We start from the raw sequence: 15,750 nt of genomic DNA on the forward strand, positions 1-15,750 counted from the left end.
AAAAGGCATGGTTTGACCACTGAAAAAACCTTGTGTTCTTTAAAATATTATTCATACAGTTTTTGTCTCCATGGACAAAAATAGTGCTTTCAACAAGTCAGCCAACCAGCTACCCTTGCAAAGGACAGAGGAGGTTCAAACATATCTAGAAAGAGCAGATCTAATTTTCTCAACCAATCTCTCATGCAATCTAAATTGACATGATTTGCCAAGAAGACAAGGCTCCCAAGGAGTCAATCATGCAGCTTGTTGGACTTATTTATATACTAGATCTTTATTACACAACACCTCACATGTACTATTTTCCATAATAATAATTTGAAAATTTTAAGTAGGGAGTCAAGATGGCTTTACAAATATGGCACTGTTTAGGCCTGACACCTGGTTAAATTAAAATATATACCCTTTAACGAGGAATATGAATGGCACACAGATAAGGCACACAGCAGCAATGGTGGGGACAAAAACTCCCTGATCAAAAGCCTTTTTAATACCCCTGTCCTGGTGACATGTTGATAGATCAAGTATGCAGAAGCCGCTATGGAAATGACCATTCCAGCTTGAGTTCCTCTGCAAACCAACAACATCCCATAAACTACCATCCACATTTCCAAACACCAATCCAATCATTTGTTAAGGAAAACAACAACTTGCCTCAGGTTCATGGCTTGATAAGGAGCAATAATCACCAGTAACACAAATAAAAATGGTAGTTCCAATTCCCCTCTTCCCAACAAATTAAGTTTGTCAAACACTACAGTTATGTCATGCAATTCAACTCAATATACTGTGCAGGAAAGAACGACCAAGTAAGTAAAATAGGATGGCATTTGAGTTCTTGTGACTCACCAAGAATGTAGTAAAATAGTCTAACAAGGAAGACCAAAAAGGCAGTGCACAAACCATAATCACCTCTGTAATAATGTAGACAAACAAATCCAAATGTGGGGTGAAGTTTAAACTCTCAGTTCACTTTAATGGAATTTGTCTAATTTTGCAACTGGGAAGAACCTGGTCACCTGATCCAAGAAATGACATCTCCAGGTGCCTCTAGGGCCAACAGTGGAGCAAGGAAAGATTTGTCGATGGCTGTGTGCTTTGATAACATCAAAACCCTGCAACACCATAATTGAATCATTTTTTGCCTCAACAACTACTTGAGTCCCAAAAAAAAAAGTTGAATTATGACTCAAAAAATCCTAATGCCTTTTTTAGAGTACTGACCTTTGGATACATTCTTGGATATGTGGGCACATTGTAATATTTTCCTACTGCTATTTGGATTTGAATCCATGAATACATTCTAGGATATGTTGGAATTTCTGTACACCCTACAACTGTTAAGAATGTTTTTTCTTGTCCCATTTAATGACAACAAGGAACCCACCTGTTTTTGAGGAATTAAGTAAGCTAATGTGGGTGTCCTAGCAAATAAAAATGTATAGCTTGTTATAGTTAAGTGTTTCTTGTAATGGATTTTGTTAATCTCAAGGTAATGGACTGAATGTTTATATGATGTGCATAGTTGACTATTTCCAAATAAAGGTATGCAAAGAGTGAACAATGCAGAAATATTTTTAAATGAAAACTATCAACTGATTTTTGATGGACATGAGCAAAGTTAACTGTTTGACTTTGATCATACCAATCATATCAGGTATTCCACTATAATAAGATAGCTTGCCATCACATATATGACAACTACAAGTTAAATTGTATAAGAGGATTTGAAATCTTTTGCATCCCCGTTGATGAAAATTGTTTCACCATTGATTGCCTTTAGGTTCAAGGATTATATCAGAGGACACGCCGATAACATTTGTGGATTATATCTTCTACTTGCTGCATGTTGTAATCTATGTACTGAAGGAATTTTTCATAAGCTAATGGTTCATCTGAGGATCTAAATGTGTAGATTACAGAGGGCTTGTTTAGGCCTGCCTCTGAGGGAAGTCTGAGGATCTCTTATGATACTTGGAGAAAAGACCTACAATTGACACAAAGTCAAACGCTTGTTCACTATCTATGCAACAAATTCCAGGTGATCAATGAGAGGTTTGAAATGATATGATGGCATCCAATATTGACTACAGTAGCATAAATTTGCACATGTCAAGTCTGATGAAATTTTGGGCTTCGGGTTTGTAAGCCCTAGAAGATCTGAAGCAAATCTTGAGTTAATTCTAAATTCTGTGGCATTATTGAAGCCGTGGCATAAAATCGAATACTTTGAAACAAAACCTGAGCCCCATTCTAAATTGATCTTTAGAATTTTGTTGTAGCGAGTTTGTGCTCGTTGCTGTTCAAGGGTTCATTAACAAACTCATGTTTAACTTGCCATGGCTATGTTGAGCTCATAATGATGCCATTGACTATAGTAAGGTTGTTGGTTGTGTCACGATTAATGCACTTAAGTATGCTGAGTGAAAAAAACCTTGTGTTCTTTAAAATATTATTCATACAGTTTTTGTCTCCATGGACAAAAATAGTGCTTTCAACAAGTCAGCCAACCAGCTACCCTTGCAAAGGACAGAGGAGGTTCAAACATATCCAGAAAGAGCAGATCTATTTTTCTCAACCAATCTCTCATGCAATCCAAATTGATATGATTGTCCAAGAAGATAAGGCTCCCAAGGAGTCAATCATGCAGCTTGTTGGACTTATTTATATATTAGATCTTTATTACACACCACCTTACATGTACTATTTTACACAATAATAATTTGAAAATTTTAAGTAGGGAGTCAAGATGGCTTTACAAATATGGCACTGTTTAGGCCTGACACCTGGTTAAATTAAAATATATACCCTTTAACGAGGAATATGAACGGCAGGCAGCAGCAATGGTGGGTACAACAACTCTCTGATCAAAAGCCTTTTTAATACCCCCTGTCCTGGTGACGTGTTGATAGATCAAGTATGCAGAAGCCGCTATGGAAATGAAAATTCCAGCTTGGGTTCCTCTGCAAACCAACAACATCCCATAAACTACCATCCACATTTCCAAACACCAATTCAATCATTTGTTAAGGAAAACAACAACTTGCCTCAGGTTCATGGCTTGATAGGAAGCAATAATCACCAGTAACACGAAAAAAAATGGCAGTTCCAATTCCCCTGTTCCAAACAAATTAAGTTTGTCAAACACTACAGTTATGTCATGCAATTCAACTCACTATACTGTGTAGGAAAGAACGACCAAGTAAAATAGGATGGCATTTGAGTTCTTGTGACTCACCAGGAATGTAGTAAAATAGTCTAACAAGGAAGACCAAAAAGGCAGTCCACAAACCGTAATCACCTCTGTAATAATATAGACAAACAAATCCAAATGTGGGGTGAAGTTTAAACTCTCAGTTCACTTCACTGGAATTTGTCCAATTTTGCAACTGGGAAGAACCTGGTCACCTGATCCAAGAAATGACATCTCCAGGTGCCTCTAGGGCCAACAGTGGAGCAAGGAAAGATTTGTCGACGGCTGTGTGCTTTGATAACATCAAAACCCTGCAACACCATAATTGAATCATTTTTTGCCTCAACAACTACTTGAGTCCCAAAAAAAAAAGTTGAATTATGACTCAAAAAAGCCTAATGCCTTTTTTAGAGTACTGACCTTTGGATACATTCTTGGATATGTGGGCACATTGTAATATTTTCCTATTGCTATTTGGATTCGAATCCATGAATACATTCTAGGATATGTTGGAATTTCTGTACACCCTACAATTGTTAAGAATTTTTTTTCTTGTCCCATTTAATGACAACAAGGAACCCACCTGTTTTTGAGGAATAAAGTAAGCTAATGTGGGTGTCCTAGCAAATAAAAATGTATAGCTTGTTATAGTTAAGTGTTTCATGCAATGGATTTTGTTAATCTCAAGGTAATGGACTAAATGTTTATATGATGTGCATAGTTGACTATTTCCAAATAAAGGCATGCAAAGAGTGAACAGTGCATAAATATTTTTAAATGAAAACTATCAACTAATTTTTGATGGACATGAGCAAAGTCAACTGTTTGACTTTGATCATATGAATCATATCAGGTATTCCACTATAATAAGATAGCTTGCCATCACATATATAACAACTACAAGTTAAATTGTCTAAGATGATTTGAAATCTTTTGCATCCCTGTTGATGAAAATTGTTTCACCATTGATTGCCTTTAGCTTCAAGGATTATATCAGAGGACACGCAGATAACATTTGTGGATTATATCTTCTACTTGCTGCATGTTGTAATCTATGTACTGAGGGAATTTTTTCATAAGCTAATGGTTCATCTGAGGATCTAAATGTGTAGATTACAGAGGGCTTGTTTAGGCCTGCCTTTGAGGGAGGTCTGAGGATCTCTTATGATACGTGGAGAAAAGACCTACAATTGACACAAAGTCAAACTCTTGTTCACTATCTATGCAACAAATTCCAGGTGATCAATGAGAGGTTTGAAATGATATGATGGCATCCAATATTGACTACAGCAGGATAAATTTGCACATGTCAAGTCTGATGAAATTTTGGGCTTCGGGTTTGTAAGCCCTAGAAGACCTGAAGCAAATCCTGAGTTAATTCTAAATTCTGTGGCATTATTGAAGCCGTGGCATAAAATCGAATATTTTGAAACAAAACCCGAGCCCCATTCTAAATTGATCTTTAGACTTTTGTTGTAGCGAGTTTGTGCTTGTTGCTGTTCAAGGGTTCATTAATAAACTGATGTTTAACTTTCCATGGCTATGTTGAGCTCATAATGATGCCATTGACTATAGTAAGATTGTTGGTTGTGTCATGATTAATGTATTTAAGTATGCTGAGTGAAAGGCTGCCTGAGCTAAGATGGCAATTGTTGCCATGATGACCAGGAAGAGGTTTTATACTGCGATGTGTATTGCTCTATCCAAGAATCTTTTTTACTAAAGCCTGCTACTGCCAGTTTTGTTGAAACAGGAAGGGTATATGGAAGAATCATTTATAGCAGGAGTGCTAACAGGAGAGTGGTGATACAAGTTAAATTTTCTAAGAGGATTTGAAATCTTTTGCATCCCTGTTGATGAAAATTGTTTCACCATTGATTGCCTTTAGCTTCAAGGATTATATCAGAGGACACACAGATAACATTTGTGGATTATATCTTCTACTTGCTGCATGTTGTAATCTATGTACTGAAGGAATTTTTCATAAGCTAATGGTTCATCTGAGGATCTAAATGTGTAGATTACAGAGGGCTTGTTTAGGCCTGCCTCTGAGGGAAGTCTGAGGATCTCTTATGATACTTGGAGAAAAGACCTACAATTGACACAAAGTCAAACTCTTGTTCACTATCTATGCAACAAATTCCAGGTGATCAATGAGAGGTTTGAAATGATATGATGGCATCCAATATTGACTACAGTAGGATAAATTTGCACATGTCAAGTCTGATGAAATTTTGGGCTTCGGGTTTGTAAGCCCTAGAAGACCTGTAGCAAATCCTGAGTTAATTCTAAATTCTGTGGCATTATTGAAGCCGTGGCATAAAATCAAATATTTTGAAACAAAACCTGAGCCCCATTCTAAATTGATCTTTAGACTTTTGTTGTAGCGAGTTTGTGCTCGTTGCTGTTCAAGGGTTCATTAATAAACTCATGTTTAACTTGCCATGGCTATGTTGAGCTCATAATGATGCCATTGACTATAGTGAGACTGTTGGTTGTGTCATGATTAATGTACTTAAGTATGCTGAGTGAAAAAACCCTTGTGTTCTTTAAAATATTATTCATACAGTTTTTGTCTCCATGGACAAAAATAGTGCTTTCAACAAGTCAGCCAACCAGCTACCCTTGCAAAGGATAGAGGAGGTTCAAACATATCCATAAAGAGCAGATCTAATTTTCTCAACCAATCTCTCATGCAATCCAAATTGACATGATTTTCCAAGAAGACAAGGCTCCCAAGGAGTCAATCATGTAGCTTGTTGGACTTATTTATATACTCGATCTTTATTACACACCACCTTACATGTACTAGTTTCCACAATAATAATTTGAAAATTTTAAGTAGGGAGTCCAGATGGCTTTACAAATATGGCACTTTTTAGGCCTGACACCTGGTTAAATTAAAATATATACCCTTTAACGAGGAATATGAATGACACACAGATAAGGCACACAACATCAATGGTGGGTACAACAACTCCCTGATAAAAATCCCTTTTAATACCCCCTGTCCTGGTAACGTGTTGATAGATCAAGTATGCAGAAGCCACTATGGAAAAGACCATTCCAGCTTGGGTTCCTCTGCAAACCAACAACATCCCATAAACTACCATCCACATTTCCAAACACCAATTTAATCATTTGTTAAGGAAAACAACAACTTGCCTCAGGTTCATGGCTTGATAAGGAGCAATATTCACTAGTAACACAAATAAAAATGGCAGTTCCAATTCCCCTGTTACCAACAAATTAAGTTTGTCAAACACTACAGTTATGTCATGCAATTCAACTCAATATACTGTGCAGGAAAGAATGAGCAAGTAAGTAAAATAGGATGGCATTTGAGTTCTTGTGACTCACCATGAATGTAGTAAAATAGTCTAACAAGGAAGACCAAAAAGGCAGTCCACAAACCATAATCACCTCTGTTATAATGTAGACAAACAAATCCAAATGTGGGGTGAAGTTTAAACTCTCAGTTCACTTCACTGGAATTTGTCCAATTTTGCAACTGGGAAGAACCTGGTCACCTGATCCAAGAAATGACATCTCCAGGTGCCTCTAGGGCCAACAGTGGAGCAAGGAAAGATTTGTCGATGGCTGTGTGCTTTGATAACATCAAAACCCTGCAACACCATAATTGAATAATTTTTTGCCTCAACAACTACTTGAGTCCCAAAAATGAAAGTTGAATTATGACTCAAAAAAGCCTAATGCCTTTTTTAGAGTACTGACCTTTGGATACATTCTTGGATATGTGGGCACATTGTAATATTTTCCTAATGCTATTTGGATTCGAATCCATGAATACATTCTAGGATATGTTGGAATTTCTGTACACCCTACAATTGTTAAGAATGTTTTTTCTTATCCCATTTAATGACAACAAGAAACCCACCTGTTTTTGAGGAATAAAGTAAGCTAATGTGGGTGTCCTAGCAAATAAAATTGTATAGCTTGTTATAGTTAAGTGTTTCTTGTAATGGATTTTGTTAATCTCAAGGTAATGGACTGAATTTTTATATGATGTGCATAGTTGACTATTTCCAAATAAAGGTATGCAAAGAGTGAACAATGCAGAAATATTTTTAAATGAAAACTATCAACTGATTTTTGATGGACATGAGCAAAGTCAACTGTTTGACTTTGATCATATGAATCATATCATGTATTCCACTATAATAAGATAGCTTGCCATCACATATATAACAACTACAAGTTAAATTGTCCAAGAGGATTTGAAATCTTTTGCATCTCTATTGATGAAAATTGTTTCACCATTGATTGCCTTTAGCTTCAAGGATTATATCAGAGGACACGCAGATAACATTTGTGGATTATATCTTCTACTTGCTGCATGTTGTAATCTATGTACTGCAGGAATTTTTCATAAGCTAATGGTTCATCTGAGGATCTAAATGTGTAGATTACAGAGGGCTTGTTTAGGCCTGCCTCTGAGGGAGGTTTGAGGATCTCTTATGATACGTGGAGAAAAGACCTACAATTGACACAAAGTTAAACTCTTGTTCACTATCTATGCAACAAATTCCAGGTGATCAATGAGAGGTTTGAAATGATATGATGGCATCCAATATTGACTACAGCAGGATAAATTTTCACATGTCAAGTCTGATGAAATTTTGGGGGTTTGTAAGCCCTAGAAGACCTGAAGCAAATCCTGAGTTAATTCTAAATTCTATGGCATTATTGAAGCCGTGGCATAAAATCGAATATTTTGAAACAAAACTCGAGCCCCATTCTAAATTGATCTTTAGACTTGTGTTGTAGCGAGTTTGTGTTTGTTGCTGTTCAAGGGTTCAGTAATAAACTTATGTTTAACTTGCCATGGCTATGTTGAGCTCATAATGATGCCATTGACTATAGTACGATTGTTGGTTGTGTCATGATTAATGTACTTAAGTATGCTGAGTGAAAGGCTGCCTGAGCTAAGATGGAAATTGTTGCCTTGATGACCAGGAAGAGGTTTTATACTGTGATGTGTATTGCTCTATCCAAGAATCTTTTTCACTAAAGCCTGCTACTGCCATTTTTGTTAAAACAGGAAGGGTATATGGAAGAATCATTTGTAGCAGGAGTGCTAATAGGAGAGTGGTGATACAAGTTAAATTGTCTAAGAGGATTTGAAATCTTTTGCATCCCTGTTGATGAAAGTTGTTTCACCATTGATTGCCTTTAGCTTCAAGGATTATATCAGAGGACACGCAGATAACATTTGTGGATTATATCTTCTACTTGCTGCATGTTGTAATCTATGTACTGAAGGAATTTTTCATAAGCTAATGGTTCATCTGAGGATCTAAATGTGTAGATTACAGAGGGCTTGTTTAGGCCTGCCTCTGAGGGAAGTCTGAGGATCTCTTATGATACTTGGAGAAAAGACCTACAATTGACACAAAGTCAAACTCTTGTTCACTATCTATGCAACAAATTCCACGTGATCAATGAGAGGTTTGAAATGATATGATGGCATCCAATATTGACTACAGCAGGATAAATTTTCACATGTCAAGTCTGATGAAATTTTGGGCTTCGGGTTTGTAAGCCCTAGAAGATCTGAAGCAAATCTTGAGTTAATTCTAAATTCTGTGGCATTATTGAAGCCGTGGCATAAAATCGAATATTTTGAACCAAAACCTGAGTACCATTCTAAATTGATCTTTAGACTTTTGTTGTAGCGAGTTTGTGCTCATTGCTGTTCAAGGGTTCATTAACAAACTCATGTTTAACTTGCCATGGCTATGTTGAGCTCATAATGATGCCATTGACTATAGTAAGATTGTTGGTTGTGTCACGATTAATGCACTTAAGTATGCTGAGTGAAAAAAACCTTGTGTTCTTTAAAATATTATTCATACAGTTTTTGTCTCCATGGACAAAAATAGTGCTTTCAACAAGTCAGCCAACCAGCTACCCTTGCAAAGGACAGAGGAGGTTCAAACATATCCAGAAAGAGCAGATCTAATTTTCTCAACCAATCTCTCATGCAGTCCAAATTGACATGATTGTCCAAGAAGACCAGGCTCCCAAGGAGTCAATCATGCAGCTTGTTGGACTTATTTATATACTAGATCTTTATTACACACCACCTTACATGTACTATTTTCCACAATAATAATTTGAAAATTTTAAGTAGGGAGTCAAGATGGCTTTACGAATATGGCACTGTCTAGGCCTGACACTTGGTTAAATTAAAATATATACCCTTTAATGATGTACCCGTGCAGATAGAAGAATGGAGAGGTCAATTGGACTTCATAGCGATGGAGATGAATGACTTCGATATGATACTTGGACGAGATTTCTTGAAGGGCAACAAGGCTATTGTTGTCCCCTTCTATGATGAAGATGTTGCAGACATGACTACGATGAAGGATGGACTTGAGACTGATCAAGTTGAACTGGGGTCGTGCAGTTTGTCAACATGGATGAATGAGGAGGAACCTCATGATGATGAAGTAAGTATTGGTACTTGTGTTTCATTTGGGCATTTGGTAGATGGACCGTGTGTAGTGAAAGGCAAAGCCAGTTTGCCTATGCTATGGAGGATCTTGCCATGGATGACTATGATGGAACCTTGTATGGAGAAGCAAGGATTGTCAACTATTGCAGGACTTGTTGGGGCTACTTGTGACCTTATGGTTGAAGGTACAGAGGCCCTTGACAAGGGTGGAACTTGATGATCGTTGTGGATGATTGGGTCATGCTTTAGCTACTTTGGCTAAGTGCTCGGCATGACTCATGGACAAACTGAAGGGCACACCCTTGGGTGGACTTCTCATGGTCGAGACCAAGAGATAGTCTTGGTGGACACCTTGGTGGAGGAGCTATGATGGAAGGGACTCGTGATGATGATGATATGGTTGGGTGACCGAGTTCACTAAACCGAAGATTGCAGCTTGGATGAGGATGACCGATGTTGTGATGTACTTGGTTGGACTACATGGGCAACATAGTCATGGACATCAGGTTGGAGACTTGAGGATGGCACATTGCAGATGATGAAGAGGGCTTCATGAACCTGAATGGGGCACATCGACAGTTGATTACTTGGATGGAGTTGTGAGCAGACTATGGAGCATTCCTACTACATGGAAAGCTGAGGCATCTTGCAGGGACCTTTTGGCCGAGACTTGTATGCTTGCTAGAGTGTTGGTTGGGGATGACTTATGGAGCTCATGATGACATGAGATTGTTGTGACTTTTAGGGACTTCATACATGGTGGACTTGGAGATTTGATGCATTGAGGAGCTGAGGTCAGGAGACTTTGATGCAGTATGGGATGCATACTTCCAAAGTACATGTATGGGCATGGCTTGGAAGAGTGACTTGATGTGGAGGATCGATGAGACACTTTGAGGTGATGGGGTTACGACGATGATGATGATGCCTTGGTGGCTACACTTGGGCATGAGTTGAGCCGAGACTCAACTATCCTTTACACACATGATGATGTTGGGATAAATGTGGCTGATCACTTGTAGCACATTGACACCAAACATCATGGACAACATGTTGCAGATGAGGTGGATGGAGTTCCATGGATCTGAGCATGGGATTATGGAGATGAGTGTTGACACATGGTTGAGGTGTGTAGCACTTGTTGACATAGCATGGGCAGTTTTGCACATGGGGTTGATGACCTGATGGAGATGGAGCCTTATATATGTTGCAGTGATGGTTGCCTTGTATAGAGAGGTCTTCATCATGGTTGATGACGGTCTTGGTAGAGAGCTACTAGGATGGTGTGTTGTCGAGGTCGACAATGATTTCGGGTGGAGGAGGATGTAAGGACCTCGCAATCTGGGCAGAAGTGTGACGGGCAAACACCCCTTCACACGACGGTTGAACAGTGGGCGCGACCCGGGTAGGCACACACGACGGTGGGCGGGCGCCCTTGCACGATGGGCGGGCGCCCCGTGCACGATGGGCGGGCGCCCTGTGCACGATGGGCGTGGGTCTACACGGGTGGGTCACCCGACGAGCTAACAAACGGGCGAGTCACCCGGCGGCGCGACGAGCTGTTGGGCGCGGGTCTGCACGGGCGAGTCACCCGGCGGTGCGACGAGCTGGCGGGCGCGGTTCTGCACGACGGGCGGTGGACGACCCGGGCGGGCGCGGTTCTGCACGACGGGCGGGCGGGCGCCCTGGCGAGTGCGGGCAGGCGCGGTTCTGCACCGCGGGCGGACAGCGGTTATGATGCGACGAAACAGCGGTTGCGGTGCGACGAAAGGTTGGCACAATGCGACACAAAAATAAACTAAGTGTGAAATAATGCGAAGGGTGAAAGAAGGTTATACCCACGTGTTGAGAACTTACATATGAGCGAAGCCGACGTGTTAATATGTGGTTATGGGCATTGAGCGAAGGATATGGGGGTCGGCCTTAAGGCTGGACACCCCTCTCCAAATGAACGCAGAAACATATATTATGGAGGCTTGTACACATATATAAATATGTGTGGTTAATTAAAACAAAATATAATAAAATAATATATATACATGGGCTTATATGTGAAATGGTGGGGTCGGCCATGAGTGGTGCACCCCCCTTAAAGCACATGAGGAGAGCGTATATATTATGGAGGATGGAGCTTCATTTCTCCATCGAACTTCGCTTGGAGTGTCTTCGCATAAGGACAAGGAAAAGTGCGAAGGTCTTAAGGAGATGCGCATTCCTCATGCGCATAAAGGTTAAGAGGATCTCGCATATTTTGGATTGGGTTATGTGAAGGGTTATCACGGTTGAGGAGGTTCTATACATGGTATTTGTGTAGGATTGTATGAGCGTCTTGGTGACCCGTGTGGGTACCCGCTCTTGGGCAAAGGTGCACAAATGTGTATGTAGAAGGCTGTCTTATGCCTTGTTGTAAATATTTCTAAGTGTTGGCCTTGGATTTTTCCAGGCACACTTGTATGATGTATTATTGAAGATTTTCATAATATATTGTTATCGGGCAGACTTGTTCGGGAGTTTCCCCTCCCTTTATACTTGTGTGCAATTGTTATGTTATCGGTTTAATTGCATATTGGATAATGAATGTGTATGGGCTTCATTAAGTATAAAGGCTAATGCATTTTACTTGGTTGAGAAAAACAAACTAAGTATGTTAACGTGGAAAGGCGTAGTCCATGTGCACGAGTATTGTTAAAAAGAAAGTGTACGGTGGTGCCACACCTCGCCGGACACGGTTGGAAGACTACCGTAGGACTGGGGGCGTGACAGGTGGTATCAGAGGAATTTTTCATAAGCTAATGGTTCATCTGAGGATCTAAATGTGTAGATTACAGAGGGCTTGTTTAGGCCTGCCTCTGAGGGAAGTCTGAGGATCTCTTATGATACTTGGAGAAAAGACCTACAATTGACACAAAGTCAAACTCTTGTTCACTATCTATGCAACAAATTCCACGTGATCAATGAGAGGTTTGAAATGATATGATGGCATCCAATATTGACTACAGCAGGATAAATTTTCACATGTCAAGTTTGATGAAATTTTGGGCTTCGGGTTTGTAAGTCCTAGAAGATCTGAAGCAAATCTTGAGTTAATTCTAAATTCTGTGGCATTATTGAAGCTGTGGCATAAAATCGAATATTTTGAACCAAAACCTGAGTACCATTCTAAATTGATCTTTAGACTTTTGTTGTAGTGAGTTTGTGCTCATTGCTGTTCAAGGGTTCATTAACAAACTCATGTTTAACTTGCCATGGCTATGTTGAGCTCATAATGATGCCATTGACTATAGTAAGATTGTTGGTTGTGTCACGATTAATGCACTTAAGTATGCTGAGTGAAAAAAACCTTCTGTTCTTTAAAATATTATTCATATAGTTTTTGTCTCCATGGACAAAAATAGTGCTTTCAACAAGTCAGCCAACCAGCTACCCTTGCAAAGGACAGAGGAGGTTCAAACATATCCAGAAAGAGCAGATCTAATTTTCTCAACCAATCTCTCATGCAGTCCAAATTGACATGATTGTCCAAGAAGACAAGGCTCCCAAGAAGTCAATCATGCAGCTTGTTGGACTTATTTATATACTAGATCTTTATTACACACCACCTTACATGTACTATTTTCCACAATAATAATTTGAAAATTTTAAGTAGGGAGTCAAGATGGCTTTACGAATATGGCACTGTTTAGGCCTGACACCTGGTTAAATTAAAATATATACCCTTTAACGAGGAATATGAACGGCACACAGATAAGGCACGCAGCAGCAATGGTGGGTACAACAACTCCCTGATCAAAAGCCTTTTTAATACCCCCTGTCCTGGTGACGTGTTGATAGATCAAGTATGCAGAAGCCGCTATGGAAATGACCATTCCAGCTTGGGTTCCTCTACAAACCAACAACATCCCATAAACTACCATCCACATTTCCAAACACCAATTCAATCATTTGTTAAGGAAAACAACAACTTGCCTCAGGTTCATGGCTTGATAAGAAGCAATAATCACCAGTAACACAAATAAAAATGGCAGTTCCAATTCCCCTGTTCCCAACAAATTAAGTTTGTCAAACACTACAGTTATGTCATGCAATTCAACTCAATATACTGTGCAGGAAAGAACGACCAAGTAAGTAAAATAGGATGGCATTTGAGCTCTTGTGACTCACTAGGAATGTAGTAAAATAGTCTAACAAGGAATACCAAAAAGGCAGTCCACAAACCATAATCACCTATGTAATAATGTAGACAAACAAATCCAAATGTGGGGTGAAGTTTAAACTCTCAGTTCACTTCACTGGAATTTGTCCAATTTTGCAACTGGGAAGAACCTGGTCACCTGATCCAAGAAATGACATCTCCAGGTGCCTCTAGGGCCAACAGTGAGCTAGGAAAGATTTTTCGATGGCTGTGTGCTTTGATAACATCAAAAACCTACAACACCATAATTGAATCATTTTTTGCCTCAACAACTACTTGAGTCCCAAAAATAAAAGTTGAATTATGACTCAAAAAATCCTAATGCCTTTTTTAGAGTATTGACCTTTGGAAATAGGCAAAATCAAAAGCAAATAAAACTTGAGACATTTATGTATAAAGATCTAAAGCTGAAATAAAATTTAAATTATGAACCCCAAGAGAGCCTTTGAGGTATTCCATTTTCTGAGAGGAATATATTGACAATTGGAAATAGCCAGAAAGCAAAAGCTAAAAATCTCAACAGATTGCTGTAGTAGAAAAATCTAGTAAATTGAGGTTGCCTATCCCAAATTAGTTAGCATTCTGAAGGAGCCCCTTGTCTCAACAGTCAGCTTGAGAGAGATTGTCCTTAACAAAGTTATCCTTAGGAGAGTTTTGAACTTGAGAGAGATTGTCCTTAACAAAGTTATCCTTAGCAGAGTTTTGAGCTGATCTTTAGAGGGGGGGATTGTATAGCTGGAAAACCAATCCGAGATGCTCTAAGAGAGATTGTCATTAACAAATTTATCCTTAGCAGAGTTTTGAGCCGATCTTTAGAGAGGGGATTGTATAGCTGTAAAACCAATCCAGGATGCTCTAAGAAAGGCTTATCTAATCATTGTTTTACACAAATTCTGCACAAAACGAAAGATGACCGAGAAAGCAATCATACTCACTTAATTGATCAACCACTAAGTTAGTAGGAGACACCACTTCATTGAAAACACCACTCTGTTATCCATATCATTAGGTTAGTAAGAAACACCACTTCATTATAACTAAACTTTAAACTGTATCTGACCAATCCTCACAACCATTGTGTGACCAACCCTCACAACCAATGTGGATCAAAAAGATTTATGCAACTACAATACAACACAACATGAATGGAATCATACTCACACGGCCGCAACGCCAAACAGCCAACGGAAAGCTTTGGTTGAGAGCGCAACTGAGCATTCAGTGGAGAGCGCACCGCCACAGCTGCTTCTTGGTATACTGTGAATGAACTTATCCACTTCCGATCTCAACAAACCCGAGTTCATGAAGGACGAGGAAGTGGATATGTCGATAAAACCCCCCATTGCTTCTTAATTCCACATTGCCCACTCATAATTTCAATTCAAGCAGCTCAAAATGATTTCAATTTGTTCAAGTAGCCCAGCATGGAAGAATCTTAAGGAAAAAACAAGAAAGCATGAATAAGTGAGTTTTATATGATAGAAAATTAAAAACCTGAGAGAGGTAGGAGGGGTTGTAAAACGGGCATTATTGATCATCTTCTGCTGCTGCTTTGGAGTCCTAATGGGATTAAGGGCAGAATTAACCTTGCAGAGCGAAGGCCCCAGATTCACCGCAGATGCGCTTCCTCCATACATTAATGCCATGCTCATCATCCTGATCAAAAAGATTTATGCAACTACAATACAACACAACATGAATGGAATCATACTCACACGGCCGCAACGCCGAACAGCCAACGCAAAGCTTCGGTTGAGAGCGCAACTGAGCATTCAGTGGAGAGCGCACCGCCACAGCTGCTTCTTGGTATACTGTGAATGAACTTGTCCACTTCGGATCTCAACAAAGCCGAGTTCATGAAGCGCACTGAGGCTAAGGTCGGTG

General features: G+C 39.4%; 2 protein-coding genes and 1 long non-coding RNA gene across 3 annotated transcripts; all 3 read right to left on the reverse strand.

The window, feature by feature from the left end:
- On the reverse strand, nt 1-3,557 carry LOC149249054 (cold-regulated 413 inner membrane protein 1, chloroplastic-like). The gene is made up of 4 exons (XM_089458606.1): nt 3,409-3,557; nt 3,239-3,303; nt 3,095-3,117; nt 1-702 (listed from the first exon to the last, which is right to left on the reverse strand). The coding sequence occupies exons 1-4, from the start codon at nt 3,525-3,527 to the stop codon at nt 634-636; spliced, it is 276 nt and encodes a 91-aa protein (XP_089314732.1). The 5' UTR covers nt 3,528-3,557; the 3' UTR covers nt 1-633.
- A 2,536-nt stretch (nt 3,558-6,093) lies between these two features.
- LOC149249055 (cold-regulated 413 inner membrane protein 2, chloroplastic-like) lies at nt 6,094-15,224 on the reverse strand. Its single transcript, XM_089451848.1, has 5 exons — nt 15,028-15,224; nt 6,724-6,819; nt 6,554-6,618; nt 6,359-6,428; nt 6,094-6,274 (listed from the first exon to the last, which is right to left on the reverse strand). Exons 1-5 carry the CDS (start codon nt 15,207-15,209, stop codon nt 6,094-6,096), a joined length of 594 nt encoding a protein of 197 aa, XP_089307974.1. The 5' UTR covers nt 15,210-15,224.
- LOC149249056 (uncharacterized) lies at nt 13,319-14,036 on the reverse strand. Its single transcript, XR_016266721.1, has 3 exons — nt 13,899-14,036; nt 13,641-13,710; nt 13,319-13,556 (listed from the first exon to the last, which is right to left on the reverse strand). It is a non-coding gene; the product is annotated as an uncharacterized LOC149249056 (long non-coding RNA).
- Nucleotides 15,225-15,750: the final 526 nt, after the last annotated feature.

This window comes from Pinus tabuliformis, chromosome 7 (genome assembly GCF_031772625.1).
Source record: "Pinus tabuliformis cultivar Carrire ecotype Pingquan chromosome 7, CPIR1, whole genome shotgun sequence".
Taxonomy (NCBI): domain Eukaryota; kingdom Viridiplantae; phylum Streptophyta; class Pinopsida; order Pinales; family Pinaceae; genus Pinus; species Pinus tabuliformis.